Genomic DNA, 25,253 nt, shown 5'->3' on the forward strand with positions numbered 1-25,253 from the left:
CTTTCCTGGTATTCAAGCCTCTCAACTGTGTGCATCTGTTTCACAATCTGTACCTAATTCCTACATTTTTTCCAGTATAAACCTTAATCATCAGCTCTGCTGATTTCACTAACTTGTACCAGCCTGTGCTTTTCCTGCTTCTGAACTTCTCTTTGTTCAGAAAAGTTCTTTCCACCAAGAAACACTTACATATTCTCTCTCATATTGTAAATGACTATCCTTCCAGATGTACCTAATTTAAGTCCCACCCTGTCCATGAAGAGTCTCCTGAATATTTCAGTATCCCCCTTCAAACTCTTAAAGAAATCTATACTATTCACTCTAGAGTCTCTTAAGGTTTCATGGGGGGTATGTCTTATCTCTTTAACAGGTTTTAATCCTCTTGAGAATGACATCTTCAAGTTATGTTCATGCCCCAAGCATCTAGTGGGTGTCCATCAATATTTGAATCTAAAAACAAACTTTTCCAAATCCTGAATTTTTAATGGTAAAAAAGAAAACTTCAGAAAAAATCTTTTTCAAAAAAAATGACTTCAAAAAGAACGAATAAAATGTTCAGAGCTTCTGAGATATGACTTATTTCTTTGTCACAGCCTTTGTTCTTTATTTTACCTAAACCTTAAGTGATTTCTGTTCAACGTACGAAGGATGAGTGAAGTAAGATAACCAGCATCAAATAATCCAATGAAATAGATGCTCAAATGAACAAACCAGCTTTTCCTGGATGGAAAAATTAGTTTCATATTCAGGTTGTACCCTGGCTGCAGCTTGTTCTCAGGGAAATATGAAGTCATAGCTACAGAAGAGGACTGGATTAATAGAGAGAGTCTGACTTAGTGAAACTGTCAGAACCACCAGAAAAGCATCTGTGCAAACATGAAATACTGATTGTAGATCAGCAGACTCATCTATATATATGAGGGATAGCTTTATCTGTTATGAAGCTAAATATGCATAAAATAAAATTTAAACTCTCTGGAAGTAAAGTACAAAACATAGATGCCGCCATCATCATCAGTATTTTCTGTTGGACACCTCATCAGAATCACAGCCAACGGATTGTGAATGAACTTTTCAAAGCCAAAAAAAAATTTTTTTTTAAAGAAAAAGCTTAAGAAGTTTAAAAACTCTTTGAGAAATACGCAAATCTGTTAGTGTTCTATCACCACCTTTCTCTAAGTTTCATTTCCTTCTCTATTTTCTGGTGTCTATGTCATTTCTCTGCCCTTTGTCCATAACAAAATGTTCTGACATTTTGGGTTAGAGTGAAATCTCATTTCTAAAGGTCCCAATTGCTCAGTATGAGATGGGACAATGTCAGTTTTATATGACTTCTTTTTACTGATCAGTTTCAGAGTTTAACTTCTACAGTGCCTTCGTAATGCCAACACTTTGTCATTAGTTCTTTCCCAACCATTTTCTGAGTTTTATCTTGTACTCCTTTTAATGCCAATACTTCTATCTTGGAAGTTATCCACAAATTCACATCAGCAAGAAAATAGCAAAAGGCAGCAACTTTACAGCTAAGTTATCATTATTGCCCCCCATAAATAATAAAACAGTTTCTACTTTTAAAAACATAGCATATTGTGATTTTTGCATTCCATGTGTGAGAAAGCTATATATATAATGAATCTTTGTATAATAAATTACATTTTCCCGTTGACCTTCATTATAATTTCAGAGTTCTAGATGTAAGTGGAAAAAATTGGTTTCCATTCCTAAGATTCTTAATTCTCACCTCAGACTTCTGGTCTACTTCTCCAAAACCAATCTTTGTATTTTTAAGTTTCTTCTCATAACCCATATATACACTTAGAGAAGTAAATAATTCCACAGGATTTTTATGTATAGTTCATTTCTATTTCACTTGAAATTCATGTTGATTCCAAAGTTTTATGTTCAATCTGCTGTATTGTATTCTGGGGAAGTTCCTTAATTCCATCCCCACCAAAGTAGATTTGAAACAATACAAATATTAAAGATACTGCTATCCTATCAATATTTACTAGACTCATGATCAGTGAAATAATACAATGTTGTTATAATTCCCATAAACAGCTATATTTTTGCTCTATATGAGAATTGGAATGGCCATTGGTTGGTTGGTTACCTACTATGCATTCCCTCCTCCTTTTTTTTCCCCCCTTGGAGAATTCCCTCAATCTCTACTTGCTCTAAAAGTGTGACCTAACTGATGCAGACCAGTCAATCCACGGCATTACTCTGAGCTCAGTTTTGGTTCAATTATAAGCATAAGTGCAATTTGGGCTAATGAGAAAGAACAAGTCTCAGGAATTGTGTGGAAGAGGCACTCACTGTTCTTCAGAACAGTGTGATTTGAGATCTCTAATGACATTTGAGCATTTTGCTATTACTCAAGATCTTAGCATTTGAAAGTATGGTACAGGAAGTGGGATAGCAGGCAGAACTTGAGAATAAAGCTGACTGCAGAAAACAGAGCAGTGAATGAGCTGTTGGATTAAGCAGTATTTAAAGGCAGTGCCACCTGTGGGTCTTTCAGTAATACAAATCAATTGTTCCCTGCCTCCCTCTCCTCCTTTAAAATTTAAATATAATGAAGTCAGTTTGAGCTGTGATTCCTACCACTTGAAACCAAAGATTTCTGATACAGGGATTTAACTAGTAGTTTGTACATTTCTAAATACTATGGAATCCTTAAAATATTATAGCTGAGATGCAAGACAGTCATAAATTCTTCAAGTTAGCTATCTGGGAAGAATATTTTCCTTATTTAAGACACAACAGTTTGAGGATTAGGAATTAACTTTTACAGCTACTACAAAGATAGCAAAATTGAATGCATCTTGGTGATGCCATTATTATGATAATATTATGACATTATTACCAATAATTGAACTTAAATGTATATTAGCATAATTTGTCTTGATCTATATCATAATTATTACTTTTTCATTTTTGGTTAGATTCTACATCTTATAGAAAGTGACTTTTGGGTAGTTAACTAAGAATGCATAATAAAGTCTTACATAATCTGAAAACCTCAATTTCCCTTATTATCTGGATTGGTAATCTATGTATTTGTTTGTTTATATCCCAAGGTAGAAGTGTAATGACTTGCCTTACATAAATACATACGACATAAGAAAAAGTGTAAAAGAATGCTTGAGGAAAACACATCAAAAGGAAAAGTAAGAGATGGATGATAAAGCCGTGAGATTAATACACAAAGTGTGTTTTATAAATTTTTATATATTTGTTAGAATTAAACAGGATCAGCTATTTCATTCACAATATTCCTAGAGATTAACACTGGAAAGGAACTACTTATCTGTTTATTAGGGAATAAATTTGAGGAGAGTATTTGGAGAGCTTAGAGTAGGAAAGAGACTTGGAGAGAAGCTGCCATATAAGTGTGTGTGTGTGTGTGTGTGTGTGTGTGTGTGTGTACACACGCGCATGTATGTGTATGTGTGTATGCGTTTTGCAGAGCATTATGGATACAGTACCTGTAATACCTGCTTCCTGCCATGTATCCCATTCCAAGAGCTCCATCTTGCCCTAACTCATTGGTTTTTCTTGAGAAGCTGCAGTAAAAATTTACATTACTTGCACTTATTTTTGGATTATTAAATGGCATTTCTTTAAATGCCATTCTGTCTGTCTTCAGTCAGATCCTATAAGAAAATATACTATGGAGGATATATTATATAGTTCCAGAGAAGTCCAGGAAAAATGCAATCGTGAAAGGTAACAGTAGATGATGGAGACCAGAAGCACACAGTGCCGTAACCTGCTACTGCAAAGGACAAGTGACCTGTTTGTTGAGAAGACAGAGTAGTGCCAGAAAACCACATTTCCCATTGGAAAGACCAACATTTTCATATTTTAAGAACAGAGACTTTAGCTCTGTATATGGGGGAGTTACATACTTTGGGAATGATTCTCTGTTTCTAACAAGAATTCTGTGGTACAAATACAAGATGATTTATCATCTTTATAACCAACCCGGTCGTAACACTTTCATAATAATACTGGGGATATAAGCTCTTTAATTCTATAACCTTTTCCATTTGAGAAAGTGAATTACAGAGAGGAAAATAGTCTTATCTTGAAAACTCATGATCATGATAAAATTATAATATTTTAAAGAAGAAAGAATAAAATGAGGAATTTTTTATTTCCTATTTTAGAAAGCATAAGAATGTATTATCCTTACTGGTAAATGATGACTGAACAAGAACAGGGTTATAAATTTTAGTAAAAAGCAATTCTTAAAGGTCTATTTTAAAACAATATATTATTCGTCTGAACATACATATTTACTCTTGGGAGTTAAATTGCAATGGAAAGACAAAATATGACTCTATCCACCTCAGTGTTAAAGTAATTGATATCTGATCCAGAAAACTTTTCTATTAAACATTACTAAGCACAGATCCATTACTGAATATTTATTTATTTAGCAAATAAATCTTGATATTTTCATCAAGAGGAGACAGGATATGCTTATTGTATTACTTTATTATTATTAAAATACAACCATGCAAGAATAAGAACTATACAAAATTGCATTATTTCACTGGAATATATGAGTAAAAATCTCAAGCAAAATCTTTATAAATGAAAACATAATAATTCTGGGGCTGATGAATTATTATTTGTTTTACATACCCTGACTACTCTGCATGAATCAAACTGGATTTTTCCTTAAATAAGAAAAATGGATAGCTACACTGTTAAAAATTCAGTAATTTTTTCTCCGTAAAACATAATACAATACAGCTCTATTACAATAAGGATTTAAGATTTTCGCGGGTCTTACCATATTCCCCAAATAGCAAAAGATGCACGGTAAGTTCCCGAGGATATGTAAACCTGGTTGTCCCAAAAGGCAGATTTTAATTTTAACCTTCCTTCATCAGTCTTGTAGAAGTTATAAAGGGCAATATAGTTTAGTACCTGCCACTGAGGGTGAAGGGGTTTTTTCTCACAATAAATCACTAATTTAGTCGGTCTATACAATAAAAGATTCAAAATATTTATAGCTGTTTGCATTTCAAAATGGATTTATTTTTATAGCTTTTCTCTTTCCATCTGTTTCTCATGTGAGAATCCCTGACATGGGTTACTATGAACTGGGGGCTAGCTAGAGAAAAATGCACTGCCTGGGGACTCTTTATTGTGAAAACCCTTCCCGCTCATTACCGCCACCTCTGCCAGCTATTGCTGGGCTCATTGCACTGTCACGTGACCAAGGAGTAATGAACTCAATACTATCAGGTTTGATGAAGGTGACCTGGAGTTGGGCAGAGTTTCTGAACTGGGGGTTTGTCTGCCAGCCCCTGCTGGGAGAGTTAAATGTGTTAGTCTCCAAGTTTTAATGACAATAACTATTTATCCAGCAAAACTTTGATAGGTAAACTCCTCATCCAAGATCTTCAAGGTATAGATTTTATGACCTTCATCTGTTGATTGTTTATTTAGTTGACCTCTGTAATTTAGAAATTCTTACTTATAACCTAAATTTCTCTTGCTGCAATGAAAACTATATAATTGTGTTCTATCTTCCATAGGGCCCAGTGAGTCTCCTGAAATGTGATCTTTCTGTGGGTGGGTACAAACATGTGTGTATGACAGCATTCACCTGTAGTTGTCCAGGGAAGGATGAGTGAGTGTGAGATAGGAAAGAATGTGTACAATCTCTGAGCGTTTCTGAGGGTAGAGTTGATTGCAAATGAAGGAGTGTTTATTCAGTCACTGACTTCACATGAATTTATTGTGTGCATCACAGATGGACTAAGAAGCTGCTACCTGTTATGATGTAAGGCAGTGTATTAGAGTAAAGCTTCCTAATGTAACAACAAAAACACCCAACACAGGGGCGCCTGGGTGGCTCAGTCGGTTAAGCGGCCGACTTCGGCTCAGGTCATGATCTCGCGGTCCGTGAGTTCGAGCCCCGCGTCGGGCTCTGTGCTGACAGCTCAGAGCCTGGAGCCTGTTTCAGACTCTGTGTCTCCCTCTCTCTGACCCTCCCCCATTCATGCTCTGTCTCTCTCTGTCTCAAAAATAAATAAACGTTAAAAAAAAAATAAACACCCAACACAAAAGCCTCCAAATCTCAGTGATCTAAAGCAATAGAATTTTGGTTTTTGCTCATGTGGGTATTCAGTGGATGACCTTCCACAAGGTAATTCAGGGAATCCAAGCTTCTTTTGTCTGTGGCTTCTTCAGTTCCATGGTCCTATCCACTCAGTCAGTAGCCAGGGAAAGAGAGTTCTGCATGTAGGGTTTTACAGGCCAGGCCTGGAAGTGGCCCCCATCTTTTCTGCCCACATTCTATTGGTCATTATTCAGTCACAAGCCTCACCTAATTGTAAGGGAGGTTGGAAATGTATTCTAGTTGCATATATGGGGAGAAAATAGTTTGGTAAACAACTAGCTAGTCTTGCCACTTTCAGTGCACTTTCCAAACTGTTCCCTTGTCTGTTTTCTCCTCCATCATGATTTTAATTAGAGTCAGCCTTCCATTCTACCATTAGAGCTTAGGTTTTAGTTGAAAACGTTCTATAAAAGAGTGGAAAAATACAGTCCAATATTCACCCTGAATTACAAATTACTAAAATCAGATCCCTTCTTAGAAACAGGTATATTCTAGCACTCCCTAGAATAGTGTCTGGAATATATGTGTCCAATAAATGTCTGATGACTAAATGAACAGATGACAAACCACCCATCTCTATTGTTGATCCTGAGGATCTTGGGATTCTGGAGCATAAAGGGAGAAGAGAAATAGAAAAATAGCATAGCAAGTTGGAGAGAGGGTTAAAATTACTTTCAGTCTTTAGTGGAGTAAAGGGGATTTCTTGAGTAAGACCCAGAAGGTGACTTGGTTTACAAGCCAGCATTCTGGCAGGGAAAGGGAATCTCAGAGAATGGCTGTAGGTTGGGTCAAGTTATGTGGTGAGGGTGGTTGGTGTACATATAAAGAAGCATCTACACCAAAAGGCAGCATGGGGAACTCATATACGTATCCTTTGATCACCTAATGTGTTACATAAATGAACCCATCTGGTCCTGCTCAAACCAACAGAGATTATCTGAAGTTGAATTAGCTATGTAATCAGCAACTGTACCAACCTGCACCAAACTCTGAAAAAAGAAACATTCCTCACATGCCTACTGACCTCTTTGGATATTGGATATGTCTGAGCTATGTGAAAGTTGAAACCAGACCAGGGGGAGAAGAAAATCTCATGGGAAGGGGAAGGAAGCTGGTGAATTTGATTTAATAGTTACTGAAGAAAGACTAAATTTTAGAAATGATTGAATGAGATTGACTCCTTTGCAATGGGATAGAATATATTATTGGCTCTGGACAGACAAACAATGAATATGTGTAGGGGAAAAAAAAGCCTCATGTCTGCACACATCTGCTTTGTGATTGTCCAGTCATACTGCTGTATGGCTATTTGTTGAAATAAATAACTGAATACATTTTTGGCAGAATAAAAGTTTCTTAAATTCCATCTACAAGGCAGATAAAAGGAAAATCCTGGTTTTGGAGAAGTGCCAATAAAACAAAATAGCTACTCTCTTAGTGTGACTCTCTTTCTAGCTACTACCTTTGGCTACGGATGCCTGCCCTAATCACTTAGTACCACCTGTAAGATGCTAAAGATAACATTTGACCTTTCCTATTCCTATGCTTTGTGTCCTCACTCACCTTAGAAGCCAGACCACTAAGGCTGTGCATATACAGTTAATAACGATGGTTTCACTGTCATTCCAGCAATGACTTTGGGGGAAGATCCTTTACTGATTTGTAACAGAGACAAGTAATGTCATCAGTGCAATACCCTTCCTTGTTCGCCCAAGGTACAGGTTCTACAGAGCAAAGAACCTACCCAATCCCAATGAAATTTAAAATTCTAGACTGCCTTCTCTACCTCCAGAAGCTGTCTTTCCTCTCTAGTTTCTTATATAGCACTGTCATACTCCAGCAATTAGTAATTATAAAATAATAGAAACAATCATTAGTAACTTATAATTACCATCTTTTCCAAAGTATAAGATCCTTTAGTATGAATCTCTTGCCAATAGATCACAATTCATCTTGATAACAGGTTGATGGAGTTATATGAGACATGAATCTGGATTATTAATGGTATTATTGTTTTTAAGCTCTCAGTGACAACAGTGCTTCCTAAGTGTTTATTAATCCTCATGACTTCTCTGTGAAGTAGGTTAAATATAACTAAATTCATTCTACCAGTAGAGCAGTTGTCATACAGGTGATCTTCAATGAATTTCTCTTCATTACCAATGGATCCAAGAATAGAAATGGAAATAGCTGAATTCGATTCATTTTCCATGACGCTAGATTGACATGACTCTTGTGTGCTATTAAAGCCACTCCTCCCAAAACTCTTAACATATCCATAACAAAATAATAAATGATTTATAACAATTAGCAGAAAATGTGAATTCTGAAACATTTGTATTTACTTCCTTACAAAATGCTCACACTAAGTAAATCAGCATCAATGGTCATTATAGCATGCACTGTATTTTCTCTTCCTTTTCCTTGCCCTCAAATTCTCATTGTTCTTTAGAGATTCATTATTCAATCATCACTAGTTAGATTTACTTAATATCTTTCCTCCACAGAGTTTGAGATACTATGGAGAAAACAAGGACTATATAGAACCTAAATTTAATGCTTCTATCACACCTCTGCTCCTATCAGATGGCAATGGTATAGCTCAATGGCAAGGACATGGGTTCAAATCAAAGGCCTGCCACCAGTGATTTGCTGTGCATCTTTGGAAAAGCTATTTGTTTTCTCTGGTTGTTGTTCTCTTATTTCTAAGTAAGAATCATCTTACTCCATAAGATTTGGGAATAACAAGAGATAATAAACGTAGAATGCCTGGCACCTTAAAAGTGATCACTAACAGAGTGCATTACTAATCATATAAATCAGTGACTTGGCCCCAAAGCCATGAAAAAAGGAACTGAAAGGCCCTTAATAGGAAGATGAGATATTAGGTATGTGCATCTAGAGATTTCGCCTCAACGTGGTAGTTGTTGAGTGACTCTTAATTTTGTACAAGAAAATCTTTGTCTTAATTCAGAATAATAGCTGGCACATAATAGATACTAAAAAGTATTTTGAATGAATTAATAAAAGCAAGTGGCTTCCAAAGACAAAATGAGGAAAAAAGGATAACACTAATGTTGTGTCCTCTACGTACACTTGACCATCCAGATCTCATTGGGATATCAGTGATCCAAGAACATAAGGAAAGAGGGAGGTTTGAAGTGTGAGAGAGATGGAAGGAGAGTAGAAATAGCACTGGAAAAAAATCCATCTTTAGGAAAATAATATACTCATCTAGTTTACTAATGAAGAGTATGGGGAAAGGTGGCATTTTATCACATGTTATTTTTTCATTTAAAAAAGTCTTAGGGTTTCTCCTTTTCACGCATAGAATCATCATGGTACAAGGAATATTGTGCTAGATCCATAGGATTAGTTCTACTTAAAACCTTAAAATAACCTCCTGTTTCAACTCATCAGATTAAAACAATGTCCTCCTAAACAATCCTAAAAGTTTTATGGAACCATAAAAGACGCCAAACAGCTGAAGCAATCTTGAAAAAGAAACACAAAACTGGAAGTATCACAATTCCAGATTTCAAGTTGTATTACAAAGCGGTAGTAATTAATACAGCAGGGTACTGGCATAGAAATAGACACATAGATCAAAGGAATGGAATAGAAAATCCAGAAATAAACCCATAATTATATGGTCGATTAATTTTTGACAAAGGAGAAATCAATATACAATGAGAAAAAGACAGTCTCTTCAACAAATGGTGTTGGGAAAACTGGACAGCCATATGCAAAAGGAATGACACTGGATCACTTTATTTTACCATACACAAAATTAAACTCAAAAGGGATTAAAGACCTAAATGTGAGACCTGAAAGCACAAAAATCCTTCAAGAGAGCATAGGCTGGAATCTCTCTGACATCGGCTATAGCAGCTTTTTTCTAGATAGGTCTCCTGAAGCAAGGGAAATAAAAGTAAAAATAAACTACTGGAACTATGTAAAAAAAAGTTTTCTGTACAGTAAAGGAAACAATTACAAAACTGAATGGCAACCTACTGAATGGGAGAAGATGTTTGCAAACGACATATATGGTAAAAGGTTAGTGTCCAAAATATATAAAGAACTGATACAACTCAATACCTAGAAAACAAATATTCCGATAAAAAATGAACAGAAGACATGGACAGATATTTCTCCAAAGAAGACAAAAAATGCCCAAGAGACACATGAAAAGATGCTCAACATCACTTATCACCAGGGGGAAATGCAAATCGGAACTACAATGAAGTATCACCTCAAACCTCTCAGAATGGTTAAAATAAAAAAATAGAAGAAACAACAAGCATTGGCAAGGATGTGGAGAAAGGAGAGCCCTCTTGCACTGTTGGTGGGAATGCAAACTGCTGCAGCCACTCTGGAAAACAGTATGGAGTTTCTTCAAAAAATTAAAAATATAACTACTCTACAACCCAACAATAGCACTACTGGGTATTTATCCCCAAAATACAAAGGGATACATGCACCCTGATGTTTATAGCAGCATTTTCTACAATAGCCAAATTATGGAAACAGCCCAAGGGTTCGCTGATTGATGAATGGATACAGAATACAATGGAATATTACTTAGCCATAAAAAGAGTGAAATCTTACTTGTCACTTGCAATGACACTTACATTGCAACACTCACATTGTCATTTGCAACAACATGGATGGAGCTAAACAGTATTATGCTAAGCGAAATAAGTCAGTCAGAGAAAGATAAATATCATATGATTTCACTCATATGTGAAATAGAAGAAACAAGACAAATGAGCAAAGGGGAAAAAAAGAGAGAGGCAAACCGAGAACAGACTCTTAACTATAGAGAACAAACTGCTGGCTACTGGAGGGGAGGTGAGTGGGAGAATGGGGTGGTGATGGGGATTGAAAAGTATACTTATCATGATGAAAAAAAAATACAATAAAATGAAAAAAACCCAAACCCACCACCAATAGCAATGTACTCCTAAAACTGAAACAATAAACAAACAAAGCAGAAATGACCCATTTTATTAATGGAAACAAACTAGCAGCTGACAACTTGAATATTACCTGTGTAGATGTATTCCACATATGCAGGATGAGTTTTTGTGAAAACCTCTCTTACTTTTTCTATTTTATCAGCTCTGATTTTTGTTGCAAATGGTGTATACATAACTGAGAAAGATTCTGCTCTGGTGATGGCTTCTTCAATCATGGCCTGAGAGAAAGCAAACAACCCATTTGGCATCAATAACAATATATGACTTTTTAAGAATGTAAAAAAATATAATTACCTTCATGGATGATTTAAAAATCTATATACTGTACTGCAAAGATAACATATTTTGGTCTTGAAAATTCATTAGAATAAATTTTTAATTAGTTCTGGAAATACTATTTCATATTAAGAAAACCAATTAAATGGAGAAAGTTTGTAAACAGGCACCTCTACACTGAGCTTGCTTTAAGATAAAAATAAAAATTCTATTTTCCAAGGTGTCATTTTTTTTTTAATTTTTTTTTAATGTTTATTTATTTTTGAGACAGAGAGAGACAGAGCATGAACGGGGGAGGGGCAGAGAGAGAGGGAGACACAGAATCGGAAACAGGCTCCAGGCTCTGAGCCATCAGCCCAGAGCCTGACGCAGGGCTCGAACTCACGGACCGCGAGATCGTGACCTGGCTGAAGTCGGACGCTTAACCGACTGCGCCACCCAGGCGCCCCCCAAGGTGTCATTTTTTACTTGATTTTAAAAATAAAATTCTTAAGTCTAATATAATTATTCTACTCTTGAACAGACATTGATGGGAAATTTGTACTTTAAAAAACTAATTGAAATATCTAGATATAAGTATTTTCTATAAATAACACAACAAAGTACATTTTTTCCTCCTTCTTCCAATGCCTAGGAAAGCCTTTTGGAGTAAGAGAAACCTTTCTCAGCTTTTTCCCACCAAAGCTTCCCTTCCCTCCAGATCACAAGAGCCACTTGACATGGATTTGGCTATTTAAGAAGTTCTTTAAATTTTCTTTGCTCATGTACCATTCTTGATAAAGCCAGCCATCACCCTGAGCTTCCTGTTTTAACTAGGTCCATTACTATTTGAAACAGACCAAAAGGAAAGTTATGTGAAGTTTTAAAAGGAATTTATTCCTTTCCTACAACTTTTCCTTCTAATGAGGGTTGAACATTGAATAAAAAGTGGAAATGTCTATAGTTATCTCATTTTTCTGAAAATAGCATAAAAGCATATTACAAAAACCCGTATTTATTTATAGGAATAAGTTTTTTTCAGTGACAACTAAGAGTGCCAACAATCTTAAGGAAAAAGAATAGATTTGAACTGTCCAACAAAGAAAAAAAAGATTTAACAAACAGCAATTTATATTATTACCGTCATAGCACTTTGTAAACAAGTTTCTGATTGGTATTAAGAGCAATAAGGGATTGATTTTAAACTGAGAAACCTAATTGTTCACCGCCTATTCCATTTCTCAAGTGACTTCCAGTAGCCTCTATGATCATCTAGACTGTGTGCAACAGAGCAGCTTTGTAAAAATTTTCTGGATGTAAAGGGTCCTCCTTTCTCTGAGGCTCAGACAATGATGTAAACTTTACAATTTACATTTTAAATTTGTTGTGGGGCGAATTTCAGAATGGCTGAATGAAAGAGCTTACATTGCCCACCATATTGCCCTTCCCAGGTTTGAGGAACTGTCAGGGGAACAAAGAATACAACTGTGATTCCAAACCCAGAGCTAGCCCTCAGCGGAGGTAGCAATGGATTATGAGTGTACAGCAGGATCTGGGTGCTGAGTCCTGGATGCCAACTTTGGAAGGCCAATAAGGGTAATGCAGCCAGCAGGTCTGGAATTCAGAGATGTGGACTGAGAACTCAAATATGGTGTTTAGGTACCAGGTTTGGTTCACAGCTGGAACCAATCAGGGGATGGCCTGTCCAGACCAAAAATGTAAGTAATCATACCTAGATGAGTGTGGGAGGATATGCTGAAGAGGGAAGCTGTTTTAGACCTGAGTTTAAGGTCATGATCTGACTTTTTTACCTTTTGTAAACTATTCCCATATTAGCTTGCCAGAGTTGCCATACTGGGTGCCTTAAATGATGGAAATTCATGGCTCCAGAGGCTAGAAGTCTGAGATCAAGGTGTCTGCAAGATTGCTTTCTTCTCAGGCCTCTCTCCTTGACTTGTAGATGGCTATGTAGCTTCTTGTGTCTCTACATGGGTTTGTTTGTTTGTTTTTTTTCCTCTGTGTATGTCTGTATCCTAATCTCATTTTCTTATAAGGACATCAGTCACATTGGATTAAGACCCACCTAAAGACCTCATTTGAACTTAATTAACACTTTAAATACCTACTTCCAATACAATGACAATCTGCAGCACCGGGTTAGGACTCCAGAATATGAATTTTGGGGGGACACAATTGATCCCATAATAGTTCCTAACTCCCAAATAGCTTTTCTCTAAATATCTTGGTGAAGGGTATTTTGCTTTAAATTCTGGCTCAAAAAAATTAACAAAGGTATTTAATTCTCTAGTTTGCTTCCAGAGAGACATTAACAGTATCTCAGTAAGGCCAAGATAGAAGAAAGCACTCTCTTCATCCCATTTCTTTTCCAACTACTGGCAGCTTAAGTGACTGCTGGCAAGGTAACTTTGCTAAGCCATCTCACAGCAGGGACAGTAAGACTCGTGCCCAAGAGCCTATACCAGCTTTTTTGCAAGTGGCAGAAGTGTGGGTTTTGTGTGGCAGCTTGATCTGTTCATTTAAGGCACTGTACTCTTGGCTTGCTGCTCAGCGAATTGCATTTAGGGTTTCACAGGGCTCTCCACTCAGGAGGGTATGTGCTGGGGCACAGCCTCCCTCTCTCACTAATCACAGTCAGTAGATATGGGGTCTTTTTGTGGTTTCTGCCCTCCATCTTGAAGATGCGTAAGGAGGTGGGTGAGTGAGCAAAGTGTGTATGTGAGAATAATAATTGAAGTTTCCATAGAGATACTTTCTCAAAACACATTATTATAACCCCAAGAAAAAATTCTATAAGATAGAGTAGAAATGAGAACACAAATTACCCTTTCACCAGATCCTGACACATCCTTTTTGTGTCTTTATGTATTAATATTTTTTGTTCTTCCAGAGACAGAGAATCTTGGGGCTTTGAGTCTGTCTCACATTGTTCTTGTAAAGGAATACAGTATATATTATATAGAGTATTATATTACTGTATTGGTATATTACATAGAGTCTAATACACACACACACACACACTATTATATGTGTGTATATGTGTTTATATATACCATTTATATGTAATATTTCTGGTGCATTATTGAATGACTCAGTGAAATAATCTAGAAAAAAATTTAGCATTACTAAAATAGAGGGAATTTTTGACTGTTTGAGTTAGACACCAAAATATCAGGTTTTCATTTTGTGATGATAATGATTTAGTAATTTAGGGTTGGGCTTGCCTTTCATGAAGAGTCTAATATCAGCAAATGAAAGATTATGCTTAAGGATTTTTAAACACTGGAATGTTTTGTAATAATCATAGGTACTAAAATATAGATTGTAAACTATTTCTAATCATCAAAGATTTTCCTTGATTTTGAAAATAAATGGAGGAAGAGACAAGGTGAGGAATTGCAGCTTGTAAAAAGTAAGATGCACCAAGAAATCTGTTGCATTTCTACACACCAATAATGAAACAGCAGAAAGAGAATTTAAGAAATCAAGCCCGTTACAATTGCAACAAATATAAGAAGATATGGAGGAATAAACCTAACCAAAGAGGTAAAAGACCTATACTCTGAAAATTATAAACACTGATGAGAGAAATTAGAGATGACACACACACAAAGGAAAACATTCCATGGTCATGGATTGGGAAAACAAATATTGTTGAAATGTCTATACTACCCAAAGCAATCCCTATCAAAATATCAACAGCATTCTTCACAGAACTAGATCAAACAATACTAAAATTTGTATGGAACCACAAAACACCCTGAATAGTCAAAGCAGTCTTGAAAAGCAAAGCAAAGCAAAGCTGGAGGCATCTCAATTCCAGATTTCAATTTATATTACAAAGTTGTAGTAGTTAAAACAGTATGGTACAAAAATAAACACATACATCAATGGAATAGAAAACCCAGAAATAAACTCACAATTATAGGGTCAATTAATCTTCAACAAAGCAGGAAAGAATATCCAATGGGAAAGACTATCTCTTCAACAAATGGTGCTGGGAAAACTGAACAGTAACATGCAAAAGAGTGAAACTGGACCATTCTCTTTCACCATACACAAAAAATAAGCTCAACAGAGATTCAAGATCTAAATGTGACACCTGAAATCATAAAAATCCTTCAAGAGAGCACAGGCAGGAATCTCTCTGACATTGGCTGTAGCAACTTTTTTGAGGCAAGGGAAACAAAAGCAAAAATAAACTGTTGGGACTACATCAAAACACAAAGCCTCAGCACAGTGAGGGAAACAATCAACATAACTAAAAGGCAATGTATGGAATGAGAGAAGTTATTTGCAAATGACACATCTGATAAAGGGTTAGTATCCAAAATATATAAAAGAACTTCTAAAACTCAATACCCAAAAAACAAAGGGTCCAATTAAAAAATGGACAGAAGACATGACAATTTTCCAAAGAAGACATACAAATGGCCAAGAGACACATGAAAAGATGCTCAACATCACTCATCATCAGGGAAATGCAAATCAAAACTACCATGAGATATCACCTCACACTTGTCAGAATGGCTAAAATCAACAAGAAGCAACAGGTAGTGGTGTGGCTGTCGGGAAAGGGGAACCCTCTTGCACTGTTGGTGGGAATGCAAACTTGTACAGCCACTGTAGAAAACAGTAGAACTACCCTGTGATCCAGTAATCGCACTACTAGGTATTTACACAAAGAATACAAAAATACTGAATCAAAGGGATAAGTGCACCCTTATGTTTATAGTAGCATTATCTATAACAGCCAAATTATGGAAACAACCCAATGTTCATTTATTGATGAATGGATAGAAAAGAGGTAGCATATATATATGAATATATATATGCATATATATGTATTAATATTACTCCAAGATTATTCATGTATATATATATGGAATATTATTCAACCATAAAAAAGAATGAAATCTTGCCATTTGCAGCAACGTGGGTGGACCTAGAGAGTATAATGCTAAGTGAAATAAGTCAGAGAAAGACATTTCACTCATATATGGATTTTAAGAAACAAAGGAGAAAAGGGGGAAAGAAAAGAGAAATAAACAGGCAAACCAAGAATCAGACTTAACTATAGAGAACAAATTGACGGTTACCAGAAGGGAGGTGGACGGGGGGGTGGGTTAAACAGGTGATGGGGATTAAGGAGTGCACTTGTTGTGGTGAGCACCTGGTGATGCATGGAATCGTTGATCACTATATTTTATGCTTGAAACTATTACACTGCAATATTAACTGGAATTTAAATAAAAACTTTAAAAAGTAACCTATACTAAAAGATATATTTTAAATGATACTTTTTAATTTGACAAAAATTTTCTGCAGTTGAGTTATTCTTTCCCAATGTGTGAGTTTCTCTGGTGTCAATAAATGTTGCACGTGTACAAAGAATGGGGAAAACAGTCAGTACACATGTTCTGTTGTTAAGTGTGCATTGCTGTTAATTATGCTTTCTCTGTTGCTACACACACAAAAAGGCTTTGAAATTAGGTGTTTACATTTGGGGCTTCTAATAACTCTCTATTGTTATCCTCACATTTGTCAAGTTTTAAAGCTTATAGTTATATAAACCAAGAGTGTATGTGGGCAGCTCATTTCCTCTACAAACAGTAACTTATAATAATTTCTCCTTGTTCTTTAGCTAAGCAAAAAAATCCATTTGCTACCTCAGAAATCAATTTGCCCAGGATAATTTTACAACAAGGGAGACGATGGGGGAGACGGGGAAAGAGAGATACTCTGTCAACAGTAAAGGAAAAGCCATCACAGTAGAGGGAAAAGAAGACTAGCAAAAAAAGAAACACTATTCACTTCCTCTTCTAAATCCAAGAGAGTTGCTTCTTCCTGGTAAATTTTTAAGAGCACTCAGGGTGCCTAGGATAAATCTGGCAGAAACTATAAACATTTTCAGGATGATGAGATTATGAAATTTTCCCCATATTTTTGCTGGAGGATTTCAACAAATTGCAACCTTTCAACTATGTGTCCAGTGATAGTGATTCAGTAGTAGAAATCTTGTCAGTTCTAATTAGAAAATGTGATCAAATTATTATAGATTATTATCAAATTATTCCTTTAATGCTTCCAATATCAGAGTTGGCCATAATTGCAGTAAATTGCTTTACTTACAAGATTAGATCTGGAAGGAACCTTGGGAATTTTCCAGCCCAATTCACTGAATTGGAGATGAATTAAGTGACTTGAAGAGGCTTAAGTGGCTTTTCTCAGGATGAACTGCTTTTTAATTTTATAGAATTTAGAATTAGGGTCTCAAATATTATATTTCACTTTCTCTTCAAAAATTATGGTTTTACCTCCTGGGACTCTCTTGTTTAAAAACAGTCATATTAAACACCGGTTTAAATTCTAAATCATTTACTTTCGTTTTGTGGTATATGTGAGTGCTACAGAATTTTAGAACATATACATGTATAAGTGTCCTGGGCACGTGGTTAGGCATTTTTCAGGCCCCCTTGCAGTTAAGCATAGCCATGTGGCTCTGTGTGGATAAATGGAATGTAAGTGGGAAGGATACTTTTTCTTGGCATTGCCCATAAAACTCTGCCTAGTGTGATCCTCCATTTTCTTTCTCTATCAGCTTCCTGAAGAGGGAAGACTGCCAGGACATGGAGGAAGATGGAGATATATAGTGGAAGAACTATGGGTTCTCATTATTGCTGATTTTGGGAGAACCAATCAGAAGCACCCAGGAACTGCAACAGTGAGTGAGAAATTGACTTTTATTGTTTTAGGTTACTGAAATATTGGAGTTGTTTGTTTTAGCAGTTAGTCTACCCTAATTCACAAACAATAATAAACAAAAATTTGAATCTCTTTCATAATCCATTTTTCCTTCTAAGCTTTACGTATTGTTTTAAAAGTAAACAAAAAACATGGTGTTTAAAGAGATAAAATAACTTTTCATTTAGCAGTGTGATAGATGCTTTTTTATAGATAGAATAGATCCTATTTCTTTTAATTCTCATAAAGTCTATCTTAGTATTACTAGTGAATGAATATTATGATTGTATTATTCTCAGAGTTCACATTAGACTCAAGGAAGCAGTGCTCTACTTTCAAGCTATAAATGATTGAGACAGGAATCTTTAGATTTTAGTGGCTAATATGATTCTTTGCTATTACATTAATAATGATGTAATTTTGAATGATGACTGGAATTTTCTAGAAAATGGAAAAATAAAATTTTGTGAGCAATAATTTTCAAATTTAATCCTTTTGAATATATATGGGTTCAATTTGAAAGAGTCCAATTTTCTTGAAATTTAAGATTAACTTAAAGAACAAATTTTCCTAAAGAGCAAAACATCTTTCCTTGAGATTTCCCTATAAACCTATTCACTGTATCACTTATGTAATAGCCAAGATTGACATTTTAATGATGATTTTATTAATATAATGGTATGTCAGAATAAAATACGTAATAATTGTTTGCCCCTGCCTTGATGATCAACATTTTAAGGCTGAAATATTACCTTGCATTTATGAGAGTTCTTTTATTGAACAACCTTCACTGAAAGTTCTGTATATTCTAATATAAGGGAATATTTGGCAGCTTTGCCATTACATTTATCAATCCAGTGATGTGAAAGTCATGTCTTCATGCAATTTAAATCAAGAAATTTCAATTTTTATTTGCAGTATCTGACCAAAGATTGTATGAACAGGTTACTTGTACTGATGTGAGCATATAATGAATTTTTTAAATGTTATTTATTTTTGAGAGAGACAGAGAGAGACAGAGTGTGAGCAGGGGTAGGGCAGAGAGAGAGGGAGACACAGAATCTGAACAGGTTCCAGGCTCTGAGCTGTCAATACAGAGCCCAATGCAGGGAAAAAACTCACGAACTGAGAGATCTTGACCTAAGCCAAAGTCGGACGCTTAACTGACTGAGCCACCCAGGTGCCCCTGAACAAGTTTTTATATAGCTGTTGTGAATTTTTTACTTTGCAATACATCCTATTTAAAAATAGCCATAATAAATATCATTTTAAATTCTAAACATTTAATTTACTTTAGTTTTGCAGTGTATGTGAGTTCTATAGAATTTTAGAACATATGTAAGTATATATATATATATATATATACATATATATATATCCATTTAGTGTGTGTGTGTGTGTGTGTGTGTGTGTGTGTGTGTGTACACTGTTGTCCACCATCCAGTCTGGTTAGGGTTAGAGTTAAGGTTTTGATTATATATGATGCTTCCGTTAGCTGAATAACTTCAGCATTGAATGACTAAAATTCACTCTGTATTAACTTTTAATCATATTTGATAGCAAAATTTTATTTCCATGTCCCTTTAGCATAGAACTAAAGAGATGAAAAGAAACTAAGATATTATTTTAAAATCACTCAACTTCATAACCAAGGTAACTGAATCTTGCTGAGTTCTGGTGACTTAACTCAGGTAACAAAATTAGAGAAGAAAGCAGGACAAGAAAGCAAGTCTCCTAAACCAATGCTTTCTCTTATGCTAAGTGATTTTTCATCCTTCTAGTTAGACAGCAAATTTGTAGAATTACAAGATCAAGTTTTACTTTCTTTTCCCATGACTATCTTATTCCTGTCTTCAAAGACATCAAGAACTTGACTCTAACTCTAACAGAGAAACAAACAGACCACATCAAACCTAAACCAGGTCAAGATCCTCTTCAAAACAATAACCCTAACAGAAAACAGAATAGTCATCCTTCATATCTCCTGGCCACAATAAGACTGTTTTGCCCATCAGCCCCTCATTAGATTTAAGGAATGCAATCAACTAGAATGCCTGTCTCAAAGAGAAATATTTACAAAAATTAAATGAAAGCCTTCTTGATAGGGGAACTTAAATAATAATGTGCTTGAGTTCATCTAGCTTATTTAATGGTAAAGTACATATAATTTATAAATAGAATTTAAAGTACATTCATTATAAAGACCCTGAATCATTTTCTGCTTGCACACTAAAGAAAAATCAGCTGATAGAAACTCAAGAGTTATAAGTGTGGGTTTCAGCAGCCTCCAGACTCTTTAGGATGCCACAGAGCTTTTATTCCTGATGATTTAAAATGAATCACCAAAAGGTATCACAGGAATAAATAGCTACATTACCTGCAATTATTTCATAAGCACAAACGGGTATTACTAATGGGCTTTAGCCTCTGTGTTTGGTGGTAAATGTCAACACAGTTTGGGACCCTTTTTTTGTCATTGTGCATTTCTTCTCTATACTTAGTTTAATTATATGAAGATAGATATTCCTATTCTTAACTGTATATTGTTTTCTGATTGCATTTCTTGACTGGTGGTTTTAGATTGGGGTATGACTTGCTGGTGCACAGAGCTGACTGATGGCAGAGTTGGGACGAGAACCTGGTGACCTGGTTCCCAGACTTGTACTTCTTTTGTTTTGTCCGCTAGTACGCAAGATGACTTTGAGTGGAAAAGTGTAGGATGCCCTTGAAATGCTGTATACTGGAGGAACTGAAAGAATCCAAGTATGCTTAATTTGGAGAGAAGACGTTAAGTTTCAGGGACTAACTTTCTGTCATCAGAGAGCAACCTGCTATTGTATGTACTCTGTGTAGGTAGACTTCATTTAATTCATTGACAAATCTGTAAAACTCCTTTACCAATTAAGTGAGTGCTCTTGGGCAATGGCTAAGTGCTATAGATAAATTATTCTCTTTACTTGCTAAGGCAACACTGGAAAACAGATATTATTATCCCATTTTAAAGATTAGGAAAACCCAGTCTTTATATTATACAATATGCAGTACTTCACATGGCTACCTTGGGACTGAGCTGGTACTCAGCAGTTCTAGCTCAGTCTGAGCCTCTTGCTCTGAGCCATTTATGGTGTGCAGACTCACAAATGAAGTTTATAGCTTCCATAAAGCTTCACAGGGCATAAGAGGAATCTTTAGCAGGGGGAAAAACGTTCTGATAGAGCCTTCCAATGAGGAAGCTATTCATCTTGGAAGCTAGTAGCTCCATGGCCCTGGTGGTACACAGACCAAGGAGAGATGATGGTCTATCTAGGATCTAGTGAAAGGTACTGTTTGTGTAGAAAAATGTACTTATAGTGCTATAGTCTATCACTCAAAATTTGTCTTTGGTTTACTTCCATATCCCCATAATTTCTTTTCTTCTCGCAAGTTTCAGCTTTGTCCCAGCAACCAGATACCTCTTCTTCTTTGTTATTATTTCTCTTATTTATCTGCAATAAATATTTTCCAGGCTGTGACTCCTCCCGGAGGACTTTAATTTTTAGGAGGTAAGAGATTGCAGGAAGATGCTATTATGGAGCACGTATCCTCCTATATGTAACTTCCCATCAACAAGAGGTCTCAGAAGGGGCATAATTGTATCTGTGAGAAATGTGACAGACCTGTTGTGTGTGTGTATGTGTGTGTGTGTGTGTGTGTGTGTGTATTACACACTGTATATTTACTATACATACACACACAAATATATATCTATATATCTATAAATATTTATTATGCACCCATACACATACTCTATGACAATAGCAAACTACAACTTGAAGTCATATTAGATGAAATGAAATGAAATGCTATCTTTAAGAGACCTGCCACTATATTTCCAAGTTATGTGTCCAATCTCCAGTTTTATTTCCTATCTGAGCCTTATACATGAATGTTAAAGCAGGCCAACCCCCACGTGATGAAGAATAAATAAAATGAAGACTTGTCATGGTAATTTTGGTGTTTTCTGTCTCTTTAGGTTTGGGCTTGAAATAGCCCTTCCAAGGTTTTCTGGGGGCTATTGTCCCTCATAGGCTGTTGACTCCTGGTTTAGACTGCACTGTATAAAATATCATCTATGCTCTCTTGGATAAAAAAAATAGGTCAGTTTAACAGTTATTTTATGATCCTAAAAAAAGCAAATCATGCCACATGTTGAAGATTGACATTTAAAATGCTGAGGCCTCATTACCTGGAAGAAGGAAGATTAGAAAAGATGAGAAAGGGATGAAAAAGGAAATGATTCAACCAGGAACTATAGGATAGGTAGAGTACACAGTCTTCAAAAATTAGTGACGAGAAGTCAATCGTATGAATTCAAGAAAAGAGGAGAATTCATATTTAATTGGCGTGCAATGCCATAAAAAGATGGCTGAATATAAATAAAAACATTAAAAGCTTTGAGCTTTACAGATTATCTTATACTTGGGTGCACACAGCTTAAAAAATTTCATGATTTCATGGAATATTTATTCTGCATCTCCAACTGCTAAAAAAAAGTGACCTCAATTTCTCTGCAAGCTTGTAAATCAATAACCCATAAAAATCTATGGGAAATATAAAAGATAACTATAAAAACCTCTAAATTTGGTTTGGATCATAACAATTTTTGATTTTTAGATGCAAACAAAGCAAAGAAGGAATCAACATGTTTGCAAATTTAAACTGGGAGGCAAAATCTTTATGGAAACAAAATAACCTCATGGCAATCTAGTAGAATAGCACTGACTCCTGGGAATCAAATAGCTACCCTTGAATTTGTTCAAGTAAAAGAAGGCCCAAACTGCCTTAAATCTATGAAACCCATATCATTCGCAAATGAAAGAAAATGAAAAGAAACTTAGAGGTTACTTTTTGTTCTGTTAAGAACTGTCAGAAACCTAAAAAGCTTTTTAGAAGGGAAAAAAAGAAAAGGAAATGCTGACTTTATTTAAATGGTGTGAGTTTCCTTAATAACCTACTGATATTTTTACAAAACCAAACTGATACCATATAAATATATTTAATATACTTATTAATTTATATGTTATTTATAAATTAATAAATTTATTAAATATATATTTAATATATTATATATAAATATAATATATACATATTTCTGAAGACAAATACTAAGTAAATATTTCTTAGGAGTGGCTGAAAATTGATTTTTCTTGCTTGATATGATGCCACTATTTTCTAATGAGCTTGAATTATCAACCTGCGGATAGAGGGCTGATACACAAGTGAGATGTGCGGTCCTCCTGCAGGGCCCATTCTGAGGCACTGCTCCCAAATCCTTATAGGATCTGGATGCCTCATTGTTTTAGCCGGGGACAAAGCTGTTTATTTCTCAGTGGCAATTAGGGTTTCAAAAGCAGACAACCTCTGAAAAGGTGGCACTCTGACTAAAATTCACACTGAGGTGAGGTAATTGATTATATGACACATTTTTGAAAGGCGGCTTTGACTCTTGGCATGTATAGGTGGAGCGAGGAGTGGGGACAGCGTGCGGAGAAGAGAGGAATGGGGCACATAAAAAGCAACCTCACCTACTTGACAATCTGGGCGAATATGTGTCACTAAATATAGATAATGGTACTAAATGTACACATGGATTCAATATGTGAATATGATTCACATTTTTTCCTCCATCCTTTCCTCTCTTCCTTCCTCCCTCCCTCTTTTCCTTCCTTTCTTCCTTCCTAATGCCTGGGACACTCACAGAACATCAAGGGAAGAACTACACTAAACTATACAAACAGCAAATAATGTCATGGTCACTATCTTCTTCACAGGAACACTCAACCTTACATCAAATACATGCCTCAATTACATCTTTCATTTTAAAGTGAACCTCTCCTACTGGCATACTACCTCAAATAGCATCAAAGCAAAGTGAAACACAGGCAGCATTTAACAACGCTGGTAACCATGGAAACATATCATTAAAGAATATATAAACAGGAATGAATAATTAGATGAGAAATTCATTTCTACATTTATCTTTTTCCAAGACCCAGGAGGGGAAGCTCTCTTTTACCTCTCATCTCAGTTTGGACACTTCCTCTTTAGCCTGTCTTCTAACCAAGAAATAGGAGAATTCACAAAATGAGGATTTTAATACTGCCTAGCTTAATGGACAAATCTCTTTGTAGGCAAGTGACTAAAAATGACTGCAATGCTCATTGTTGTCTAGATGTAAAACTGAATGTAGGAAAGAACCTGAAGCAGCAAAGAGTTTGCTTTGGGGTTGGGAGGAGGGCAGGAAAACCTGACTTATATCCTGGTGAGAAGGGAGAGCAGTTAACATTTAAAAACAGGAAGAACAGGCTGCCTCACTTACTAGAGGCATCTACATAGTGGGAAGACTGAGGGAGAATATGGGCTAATGGATTAGATCAGTTGCATTGTCAGGAAGGCAGTATCACCTGTGCAGGTACCCTGACACTCTGCCTCTGCACCTAGCAAAGCTGTAGATAAACGCTATGGTAGGCAAAGCTGTTCGTAAACTTAAAAATTTGTAAATGGCCTTACAGACCGTCTAGCTGAGGGTTGTGCATCAGAATCACTTAGTTGGGGGGAAGTAGACAAACACAGTTTTTAGAACCTCACCCAACACTGTGATTCTGATGCAGTTCACTAGACCAGTGTTTGAGAATCACAGGCCTAAGCCAACTTCGTCATCATATAGCAGCAGAAACTAAAGTCCAGAGCAGGTATGATAAACCAGATTGAGTTGCTGGTCTCAATTTCCCCCATCTCTGTAACAATATTACTTTTATCATGGTTTGGCAGTGAACAGAATAACCATATATGGCTTGCTCTGGCTAACAGGATGTTAACAAGCATGGTATAAGCAGAGGCATGATATGTGCTTATATAGTTCTGCTTTCTCTCTTAGAATTCTGCATTTTGCCATAAGATAAACAGACATCGGATAGCCATTGCATGTGGACCATACTTGGGCCTCTCCACAGCTTGGAGCTAAGGGTAGCTAAGTACAGCCAAGACTAGCCTAGATCAGTCAAATCATGACTGATAAGCCAACCTGCTTATTATCATGAGAAACCACTGAATTTAAGAGTGATTTGTTACAC

General features: G+C 35.8%; 1 protein-coding gene across 4 annotated transcripts in view; it reads right to left on the reverse strand.

The window, feature by feature from the left end:
• Positions 1-25,253, reverse strand: part of SPATA16 (spermatogenesis associated 16) — a 249,675-nt gene that overhangs the window by 53,553 nt on the left and 170,869 nt on the right. For all 4 annotated transcript variants that reach the window (XM_086674733.1, XM_086674732.1, XM_025913870.2 and 1 more), the window contains exon 6: positions 11,195-11,342. In XM_086674733.1, coding sequence (XP_086530859.1) covers positions 11,195-11,342 — 148 coding nt within the window. The remainder of the gene's footprint in view (positions 1-11,194; positions 11,343-25,253) is intronic.

Source organism: Puma concolor, chromosome C2, assembly GCF_028749965.1.
Source record: "Puma concolor isolate L17-30 chromosome C2, mPumCon1.1.hap2, whole genome shotgun sequence".
Classification (NCBI taxonomy): Eukaryota; Metazoa; Chordata; class Mammalia; order Carnivora; family Felidae; genus Puma; species Puma concolor.